This window comes from Elephantulus edwardii, unplaced genomic scaffold (assembly GCF_000299155.1).
Source record: "Elephantulus edwardii isolate Elephantulus edwardi_28Jun2011 unplaced genomic scaffold, EleEdw1.0 scaffold00366, whole genome shotgun sequence".
NCBI lineage: Eukaryota > Metazoa > Chordata > Mammalia > Macroscelidea > Macroscelididae > Elephantulus > Elephantulus edwardii.
Window position 1 is genome coordinate 564273 of NW_006400116.1, and position 11693 is coordinate 575965.

The window sequence follows — 11693 nt, forward strand, 5'->3', positions numbered from 1 at the left end:
TGGAGCTTTGGGGAAGAAAAACATGCAGAAGTAAAAGCGCTGAATAGTAGATTTCAAAGGGCAGCTTGCGAGAACAAAGAAATGTATTACAATAAAATGTGTAGAGAGCTAAAATTGGAGAATAAAATGGGAAGAACTCGCTCTGCATTTCTCAAGCCGAGCGAACGGAAAAACAAATTTAAACATAGATTCAGAGTACTGAAAGGCAATATTGTACATAAGGTTTTTGGCCAGAGGACTGAAGAGCCATGATGCTGTTCTGGAGACTAAGGTGCACCAGATCCAGGCCATGGTCTTCACTATTACTTCCTAACTGGACAATGACTAGGGATGACAGAAGGAGAATTTATGCCTTTGAGTTGTGGGATTGGAGAAGAGTATTAAATATACCATGGACTGCTAGGTGAACAAACAGCTTCATCTTTGAGAAGGTAACCAGACGCCCTTTAGAGGCAAGTATTCTGAAAGTCCCTGTGACATACTTTGGACATGTCGCAAGGAAAGACCAGTCCTTGGAAAAGGACATCATGTTTGGAAGGGTGGAGGGACAGCACAAGAGAGGAAGACTCTGGATGAGTTATATTGATTTAGTGACTGGGGCAGTGGGATGGGTGTGTTGGAGATGATGAGGTTGGCTTAGGATACAGTAGGGTTCAGAGTTGTTGTACATAGGGTCACTGTGAGTTATAAGTGACTCAATGGCCCCTAACAACAACAATGGGCAATGTATTAAATGGTCCAGAAAGCGCCAAAGGAAGATGGAGGGAATATACAGAATCACTGTACCAAAAAGAAATGATTGACCCTGAAAAATTCAGGAAGTACCAAATGAGCAGGAGCCAACTGTAATGAATGGGGAAGTGGAAGCTGCATTGAAGGTATTGGCAAAATATAAGGCCCCAGGAATTGGTGGAATATTAATTGACTTGTTTCAATTAACAGATATGGTCTTGGTTATGCTCACCAATCTATGCCAGGAAATTTGGAGGATAATTGTCTGGCCAATGGATTGGACGAGGTCTATATCTGTTTTTGTTCCAGAGAAAGGTGATCCAATAGAATGCAGAAACTATCAAACAATATTATTATCAGATGCAAACAAAATACTACTGAAAATCATTCAAAACACCTAGAACAGTATATAGACAGGGAACTGCCAGAAGTTCAAGTAGGATTTAGAAGAGGCTGTGACACCAGGGATATCATTGCTGATGTCAGATAGATCTTGACTGAAAGTAAATAATATCTGAAGAAAGTCTATTTATGCGTTTTTGACTATGCAAAGGTATTTGACTGTGTGAATCATAACAAGTTGTGGCTGACATTGAGAAGAATGGGAATCCCAGAGCACTTGATTGTGCTCATGAAGAACCTATACCTGGACCAGAAGGCTGTTGTGTAAACAGAGCAGGGAAACACTGCATGGCTTAAAATTAAGAAGAGAGTGCATTAGTTTTGTATTCTCTCTCCATACCTATTCAATCTGTATGCTGAGCCAATTATTCCAGAAAAGGGACTCTAAGAAGAGGAATGTGGTATCAGGATTGGAGGGAGACTCATCAACAACCTGTGTTATGCAGATGATTAGCCTTGTTTGCTGAAAGTGAGAAAGACTTGAAGCACTTGTTGCAGAAAATCAAAGAATGCAGCCTTCAACTACTCCTATCAATAAGCCAAGAAATGAAATAAGAAGACATTCAAATCTGTAAGAAAAAAAAACACAAAACCCAAAACTCCAGCACAACCCAATCTGTCCCAATTTGCAGATGATATGACAAGGAATAAACCTAATGAGAGAAACAGAAGACTTATACAAAGAAACTACAAAACATTATTTCAAGAAAGAGAACCATCTAAATTAAAGAATATAGCTTGCTTTTGGATAGAATGACTTAACATCAAGAAATGTCAGTAATATCCAAATCAACTTATAGATATAATGTAATTCAGATACAGAATCCATCAATATTATTTAAGGTGATTAAAGAACTTACTACTAGCTTTTTTATGGAAGAGAAACAGACCAGTGATAAGCAGAGAACTTCTGAAGAAGAAAAAAACCAGGAAGTCCCACACTCTCCAATTAAAAAATATACTACTTACCATGATAGTAAAAAACCCTCAAGCAACCCCCAAAATCAAATACAAAAGCTTCGTCGGGGTCTAATGACAGATATATAGACCAGGGAATGGGATTGAGATCGCAGAAATAATTCCATTTACATATGGGCTGCTGATCTTTGACAGAGGGCCACAGAACACTAAGTAGGAAAAAAAAAATCTCTTCAAAAATAGTACTGTTTGAAAGGAATATGTGATTAGGCATTATTTGCATGACAACAGTCCAGAATAAAAGGTGCATAGCAAAGTGGACTGGGGGTAGAGGGAGGGAGGCAATTATGCAACAATGAAAGAATTTTTAAAAAATTTTTTATTAATTTCAATGAACATCTACAGAGATTTCGGAATTTCATTCATTCATTGTTGCACTTTTCTCCCCGCCCACCCCACCTCCACCCCTAGTTCACTCCTCTCCTTGAAAAGCAAAAGAAAAACTCCTTCGCTGGTACACAATACAGAAAAATGAACTGGCTGGGGGAGTGTAGGGAGAAAAATGTGCAACAGTGAATGAATGGAAATCTTGGTTTTCTGTAAATGTTCATGAAAATCACAATAAAAAATAAAACTGAGTATTTGCTTGCAGAAAAATGAAACAAAATCCATACTTTACACCATATAAAAAATTAACTCAAGATGGATCAAAGGCCTCTGTGTAAAATTTAAAATTGTAAAAATCATCATAAAAATAGGGGCAAATTTGAGGACTCTAATTTATAGTCTTAATAGACTATTAGTCCTAACTAAAAAATAGTAAACAACAGATCATAAACCAGAGAAATGGAGCATCTAGAATTAAATTATTATTTACATCAAAAGATTTCTCCAAAAGAATGAAAACAAGACCCTACAGATTTGGGGGGGGGATATCTGGCAATTGCCTATCAGACAAAAGATTAATTTCCAAAATTGAAGGAAAGTGTAACACCTCAACAACAGAAAGATATTAAGAGGACTGAAAAGTTGGAGTGGGTAACTACTGTTAATACTGTATTGAAAGCAAAAGGTTTTGCTTGAAATCTGATTTATGTTATGTCCTTTGCATTCTGAACCTTTTACTTACTGACAAAAGCATGTCTCTTAAAGGGGAGTGGATTTAAGAGTGAGACACAGAGCCAGGAAGAGAGCTCCCTGGGGGATGAAGCCGAGCCCCAAAAGCACAGAGCCCTCAGGAGGCTCTGCTTTGCCACACTGGCTGGGGCCTACTGTCTTTCTGGTCCTAGGTTTGATGAGGTCCTGTCTGAATACTTCTCTTTGCAGTCTGTCACTCTATGTGCATCCTGACAACAGGAAACCCTTTTAGCTGAGTGGCTTGGGTTTCTGTTCTTGTCACACAAAGACAGTTGTTTTCCGAATATGAGTCACTGCTACTATCTTTCTAGTCATGATGGGGATTAAAAATTCGTCTGTGTCCATTAAAAAAAAGTTATGTTGTAAATGTCTTAACAGGGTAAAAAGGGAAACCACAGACTGGGAAAAAGTATTGGTAATGACATGTCAGACAAGGGACTTATATCTAGAATTTATAAAATACTCGAGCACCACAACAAGATAAAGGTAAACAACCCAATTGAGAAATGGGCATAGGATATGAACAGACACTTCACCAAAGAAGACATTCAGATGGCCAACAAGCACATGAAGAAATGTTTAAAATCCCTAGCTCTAAGAGAGATACAAATCAAGAAAACTATGAGATATCATCTCACCCCAGTCAGAACAGCAAAATTTAATAGAACAGCAACCAACAAATGCTGGCGAGGTTGTGGAGAAACTAGAACCCTTGTTCACTGTTGGTGGAAGTGTAAAATGCTGCAACCACTGTGGAAGGCAGTATGGTGCTTTCTCAAAAGTTGCAAATAGAAATACCATTTGACTCAGCAATTCCACTACCTGGAATATATCCCAAAGCAACCATAATCACCACCCAAGCAGATAAACGCACACCCATGTTTATCACGGCTTTTGTTCACATTAGCAAGGAGTTGGAAACAACCTAAGTGCCCATCAACAAACGAATGGATAGAGAAGTTGTGGTATATTCACATGGTGGAATACTATGCTGCATTGAAAATCAAGGAACTCATGAAATATTATTCAAAATGGGTGACCCTGGAGGACATTATACTGAGTGAAATATCTAAGTTACAAAATGACAAATACTACATAGTGCCACTGTTTTAAAACGGGACTGACACAGAGTTGGGGAGGAGACTGAGAAAGATGGGATAAATTATGTATACTGCATTGAAACAGATGAGAGAAAGAACTTTTTAAAAGGTATATATGATTAGGTATTATTGTCATGACATGAGTCCAGCAGAAAGGCTGCATAGTGGCATAGTGGAGTGGACTTGGGAGGAGGGATTTCTTTTACTATTTAAAGAGAAGAACAAATCCTAGGGGATGGGTGGGCAGGGAGAAAAGTGCAACAATGAATGAACGGAAATCCAAAATATCTGTAAATTTTCATTAAAATTAATAATAGTAATAAAGTCAATTAAAATACTTTTTAAAAGGCCATAAAGTTACTTTGTGGAAGCATTATTCACAATAGCAAAGAGATGGAAACATCCCAGGTGCCCATCAACAGTAGAGAAACTACTCGACATTCACCCAATGGAACACTAGGCAGTATTGAAAAACAGTGAACTCGTTAAACACTGCACAACATGGACAAGTCTGGAAGACATTATGCTGAGTAAAATATTTCAGTCACAAAGGGATAAATACTGCACAGACCCGTTACTGCAAAAATAAGATCAAGATGGGTGGGAGGGAGAGCAGGAAAAGTGTGGATAGATAATAAATACTGCACTGGAATGAAGGAAATTATTTTTTTTTCAATGCAATAAGCATAATTTATCCAGTTTTTCTCAGTCTTACCCCCACCCCAATGTCAGCCTCATTCTATAACAGTGGCACCAGAAAATTCTTAAAGTAATGGATGATTTAAAACTATGTGCATGACAATTAATAGCATTACAAGGGGAACTGGGAGAGGGGGAGGAAGGGAAGTATGCAAGAATAAACTAATAATAATAATAAAATGGAAAAAATATGCTGTGGTCCAGCCATGTCAATGTGGCCCTGAATCCTCCATAGGCTCCCCCTGTAATAACTCTACTCTCACCTTGATGCCTGCCTTTTGGAGTTCTCAAACCAACACGCAGGGTAGTGACTTGCCTGTTGCCTGCCTGCCACATCACCCATTGTATTGCTGCCTTGGCTTCACTCCTGCGTCCAGCCCTGTAAAAGGACCAACTGGCACAGAAACAGTCGTCACTCCTTTACCTTGTTCACACCGTCGGCCATCGCTTGCAGAGTGAGCTCCCGGGGCCCATCCACAGTCTTTCCATTGTCTGTGGGGCCCCAGCTGGCACTGTAGATGTCGATCAGCTGTGGCATGTGGCTGATGGAGGAGGCCTCAATGATGTCTGTCATAAAGGGCTGGTCCAGCATCCGGATACCTGCAGAAACACGGGAGCAGAGAAGCACTAGGCTTTGGAACTACTTTTTATAGGTTATAGTCGTGTTGACTACTGCCAGTCCTGGTGTAGGCTTTGAATGTCTTGTGATCCCAGGCACTGTGGGAGACATGCTGGGTAGGGTTACACCTGAAGAAGCAGGCATAGACTATCATATTTACTCTTTTATGGGCCTCCATTTCATCTTTCCTTATTTAACTATTAGAAGAAAACTATATTCATCTAGCAAGTGTCACCTGAATTCCTAGTGGAGAGAGCCCACCTTTGTGAAGAGCTTCCTTGATAAATTCTTTTCTAAGGGGAAGCTCAACTTCCAGGAACAGGGTGTTTAGAGTGGTAGATGTTTCACAGGGGAAATAAAGTTACTGTTCATGTCAAGTGTAAGGAGGAAGCAATTGATATTTGATAATTTTAAAATCCCAGAGAAAAGAGGCAAGAGTGAGGGCTAGAGTGGGCCAGAGAGGAAAGTTCTGGGAAAAAGAGGAACTCCTGGGGGAGTACTAGTTGGGAAAGGACTTTGGGGAAGACAGAAATGTTGAAAAGTTATTCTAAAATGAACTAATAATCAGGTGTGATCTCTCCTCTTTCTTCTCTGTGTCATCTTTTTGAAGGTTGTGCTTCTCTATGATGCATTATAGGAGTGACTTCTTGCTGGAAATTTGAACAGGAGCAGTTCTACAGTCCAGGCTTGTATGGAGCAAAGCCTGAGTTGCTCACAGGGTATGAGAAGATGGGACAAGGAACTGCCTCAGCTCTGGTCACCTCTGCCCCTGGGCACTATAGCTCACGTCTCCTCTGGCTGTATGAGAAAGGCTGTCCCAGGATTGATTTAGCAGTGACCAGTGGTGCGTATTCTCCCCTCAAAGCATTTTTCTTTGGGGCTTTATCTCTACAAGGGGTTGTGATAAGGGATGTGCCAACTAGATGTATGAGGAATGTACTATTCTGTGACAAGCTCTCTACCCATGAGAGTCATGGAATAGTGAGATTGTACTGCATGCTCCAGAGACCTTGACATAGCCCTCCTTATTTGTCACATGGTGGACATTATTTTATATGCATCATTCTTGAATATAGTGTACAAATCTATTCAGTTAAATGCAACCCTTGCAGGGCACCTGAAGTTGGTATAAACATACTTTCTGTCTAAGTGTCTCCTACTTTCAGCTCTTTAGAATCTTGGGGCCTTTCTTTACTCCCCAACATCTCATAGGCCAATCTGTGCTAGGACTTCAATTTCTCCTAGTGCTCACCCTTCTCCTGACGAGTTCCTGTTTATTCAGTAGTTGTTTCCCCAGGGAAGTCTTTCCTAATCCAATTCTCAGGGTCCTCCTTTACACTACACACTTCTTGTTCATAGACTAAATTTTCCATTGCAATTGCTTATTTGTGTGTTTCATGTAACATTACGAACAAGGTCTTTGGGAAAAGGGGCTATGTAAGTTACTGCATTTCTTGATATCAACACGTGCTTCTTATTGATGTTGTTTGGTGAGTATTTGATGAACAAATATTTACCCATGTTTTATTGACTACACAAAGACATTTCACAGTGTATAGCTTATAACAAATTATGAATAACATTACAAAGAGTGGGAATTCCAGAACACTTAATTGTGTTAATGTACAACATGTACATAACAGAACAAAGGGAAACCACATGGTTTAAAAACAGGAAAGGTGTGCCTCAGCCCTGTATTCTTTCCCGACATTTATTCAGTCTGTGTTCTGAGCAAATAATCTGGAAAGCTAGACTATGTGAAGAACACAGCATTATGATTGGTGAAAGACTTAAGAATCTGTTTTTGTTTTATTTGTTTTTGAATGATCTTCAGCACTATTTTGATTGCATATGATATTAGTAATAGTTTTGCATAATTTCCACATTCTGTTGGATCACCTTTCTTGGGAATGGGAACAAATATAGACATTTTCTAATTCATAGACCAGACAGCTACCCTCCTAATTTCCTGGCTTAAATTGGTGAACACATCCAGGGGTGCATCTGTTAACTGAAACAAGTCAATAGGTACTCCATAGATTACTATGGCCTTATTTTTTTGTTACTGCTTTCAGTGCAGATAGGGAACTCTCAGCTGTTCAAGCAGGAATTAGAAGAGGCTATGGCACAAAGGATATCATTGCTGATGTCAGATGGATCTTGGCTGAAAGAATACCAGAAGAATGTCTATTTATGCTTTATTTATTATCGTATCAAGTTGTGACTAACATAGAGAAGAATTGGGAATCCTAGAGCACTTAATATGCTTATGTGCTGTTATGCAAACAGAGCAAGGGAATACTGTTGTTGTTATTGTTGTGCTGTCGAGTTACTTGTGACTCTTCTTGACTCTGTACAACAGCTCTGAGCTCTGTTCTATCTGGAGCCAAACTCATTTTCTTTACACACCCAACCTCATTATCCCAGTCACTGAGTCAATCCATCTCATTCAGTGTCTTCCTCTCTTGTGCTGTCCCTTCCAAGCATGATGTCCCTCTCCAAGGACTCGTTCTTCCTTGCAACATACCCAAAGTATGCCAGATGGAACTTCATAATCCTTGCCTCCAAGGAGCAGCCTGGTTTCAGCCTCTGTAGGACGAACCTGTTTGTCCTCCTAGCAGTCCATGTGCATTAGGGGTGTATTCTCTCTCCATACCTATTCAATCTGTATGCTGAGCAAATTATTTAAGAAGTTGAACTTTATGAAGAAGAATGTGGCATCATAATCAAAGGAAGATTCATCAATAACCTGAGTTATGCAGATGACACAACCTTGCTTTCTGAAAGAGAGAAGAACTTGAAGCACTTGTTACAGAAGTTAAAAAAATACAGCCTTCAATAAGGATTGCATCTTAACATCAAGAAAACAGAAACACTGACCACTGGAGTAATAGACAAGATCATGATAGATGGAGAAAAGATTGAGACTGCCAACAACTTTATCTTACTTGGATCCACAATCAGCACCCTTGGTATCAGCAGTCAGGAAATCAAGAGATGTATTTCACTGAGAAAATCTTCAGTCAGAGACAGTTCCAAATTATTGAGGAGTAATAATGTCAGATTTAGGACTTAGGTGCATCTGATCTAGGCCATGGTCTTTCTGATCACTCACATCTGTGAGCTGGACATTGAATTAGTATGACAGAAGAATTGATGCCTTTAAGCTGTGGTGTTGGAGAAGAGTACTGAGCACCGCATGGATGGCCAAGAGGGCAAACAAATATGTCTTGGAGAAAGTGCAGCAAGAGTTGGAGGCAAAATGTTAAAGCTTTGTCTGGCAAACTTTGCTAGAAGAGGCTATTCCTTGGGGAGGGACATCATGTTTGGAAAGGCAGAGTGTCAGTGAAGGAGAGGAAGATTCTCAACCAGGTGAATTGACACAGTGATTGCCACAATGAACTCTAGTATGTCAGGAAGTGTGAGAATGGTGCAGAATAGGCCAGGTTTCAGATCTGTTGTTCATAGGGTCATTATGGGTCACAGTCAACTCAAGGGCACTTAACAACAATATACATAGTTGTTATGGATTTCATTTTGCTTGAATCTACATCAACGTCCATGATAAAAAATCAAGTGATGTATTGCACTGAGCACATCTGCAGTGAATGACTTTTTAAAAAAGTATTAGAAAGCCTTGTTTTTCTTTTTAAAAATATTATTATTTTTTTAAACCCTTTGGTGCAATATTAAAAAGCAATACAGCAGGGAGCTCTGGTGGCCTAGTGCCAAGAAGCTGAACTGCAATCCCAGAGGTGTGTGGTTTAAATCCACCAGCTGCTCTGCTAGAGAAGGAGTGGCAATGTCCTCCTGTACCAGTCAGATCCAATTTGACAGTACACACACACACACACACACACACACACACACACACACACTTAAAATAAAAAAAAATCTAAAAAAATTAAAAAAAAGCAATCCAGCCAGCTGGAGCAGCAACCAATAGACAGGGGAATGGGCAAGACCCGGGGACCCTTCTCCATTGCTCTTGGGACCTGGAGGCCAGGAGACTGGGAAGTGTCATGGATGATGGGGAAGGAAGGAAAGACCACCCACTCAACAAAATGAACAGGCAGATGAAAACATTTATATAGGAAACATCTGCCTGAACTGAATAGGATCTTGGGGAGATAAGATGTCCCAAATTTTTTCTATTAGGGTCTTGGGCCTGGAGGATTGACCTCTTAGGATAAAATGAGCAGGCCCTGTCTCAACTTATACCACAGCATGGAGTGTTAGACGTGCTGGGGGCAGATATTTAAAGTGTTAAAAAATAAAGAAGTCACTTTGAAGGCTAAGTCACACCTGACCCAGACCATGATGTTTTCAATTATCTTGTAGCTTTGTGAAACCTGGACAATGAGTAAGGAAGATGGAAATAGATTTGACGCCTTTGGATTATGGTGTTGATGACGAATAATGAATATACCAACAACTACCAGAAGAATGGGCAAATCTTTTTTGGGTGACAGAACAGAAAAATACTTGTTAGAATTGAGGATTTGCTACCTGGAAGGCCGAGTGTTTGGAGAAGAACATAATGCCTGATAAAGAAGAGAGTCAGGAAAATAGAGGGGAACCATCAGCAAGGTGGATTGACATAGTAACTGCTACAATGGGCTCACATGTAACAGAGGTTGTGAAGATGGCACAGGACTGAGCAGGTTTCCATTCTGTTGCGCTGACTTGATTGCAATGAACAGCCACAACAACACTGAACTAGTTAGTTGCTCTTCTAACAGAAGGGACAAAGAACAGGAAACCCAGATTTCCATCCTTTTCCATTAACCCATAAATCAGGTCACCAAATTTGACTAGTCAACAGACAACCAATTATGAGTCTACGTTCTTTCCCTCTGAGTGAGCTTATACAGAATAAACATAGTCTTTGATTTAAGCTTTCCAGAATCTAAGATTTGTGGCTCATTTTAAAAGGAGAGAGCAAATTAAAGGCCACAGATTTTGTTCTTCAACCTTTATTTTATTTTGAAGATATATTTGGAAAGTTAGTCAAAGGCCACAGAATAAAACAGAAAAGCAGGGCATTATCTTGTGATCACTTCATGAGTGAGGAGGCAGAGGAGAGACAAGTGTTCTCAGATGACTGTGGGAGAAAACTAATGAGCTCTTGGGTTCCTGGTGCCCAGACCACTAGGACTGAACCCCCCACGTCACTGGAAGGTGATAGAAATTCAACCCAATGCAGGGCTCTGGTCTCCACAGTTTCACAGTGCAGACATACAAACACCAGTGGATACCCAGGCTTGCCGTCTTTGTCCTTCTGCCCCTTTCCCTCTTCATCTCCCTTGGGGCCCATTCACCCTCCACAAGGAGAGATGCGTATCAGTCCTCTGACTGCCTTCACATGAATGCAGAAGGGGCCACAGATTGACAGTGACATTCTCATTCACGCTCAGGGTTAATCTAGTTAAACTGGGAGAAAGACACAAAGAGGATTCATTTTGCAAGTGACTGTGATATTGAGGTATAGGGAACCCAGGGATGTTAGAGAGGGGCTTGCCCTGCTCCCTGAAGGCATGATTATCATGGGCTTTTGGGAGAGAGGGGACTGGAGAGGTGAGATGGCAGGGGAGAGAGACCGGGAGAGGGGGAGAGGGCAGGCAAGGGAGCTGAGTCAGTCTTCATGCTATTACTCTACTGCCTGATTTAACTCAGTGGGTGGGGAGAGACAGAAAGGACAAGTACACCCCATCCTCCAGCAGGCCTGAACAATGACCTCTGGGGACTCCAGGTTCCTTTCTCTGTTTACTGAGAGCTGCAGTTTCACAGCTGCTGGCACAGACTGGTCTGGTCTCCCTGGTGGCTGGGAAGGTTTGAGGTAAATCCCATGTCTCTGCTTCTGGTAAAAAAAAAAGAACATGTGGACCTGATACCAGTAAATGCTGGCTACATCTGTATACAAATCTCACCTGTGTGCCCACTAGACCTGACGGATAAGGAGCAAAATTGTTTGTCCAGCTCCCAGTGATCTGGAGATTAATGATACTCATTGTGTTAATGGTAATTTTTAATACCTTATTTAAAAACTCATATATGCAGCAAGCAACAAATGCTGGCGAAGTTGT

At 40.6% G+C, this 11693-nt stretch overlaps 1 protein-coding gene across 2 annotated transcripts in view; it reads right to left on the reverse strand.

Moving 5' to 3' along the window:
* Window positions 1–11693, reverse strand: part of PCSK2 (proprotein convertase subtilisin/kexin type 2) — a 649727-nt gene that overhangs the window by 107408 nt on the left and 530626 nt on the right. For both annotated transcript variants that reach the window (XM_006902082.1, XM_006902083.1), the window contains one exon: window positions 5413–5588. In XM_006902082.1, coding sequence (XP_006902144.1) covers window positions 5413–5588 — 176 coding nt within the window. The remainder of the gene's footprint in view (window positions 1–5412; window positions 5589–11693) is intronic.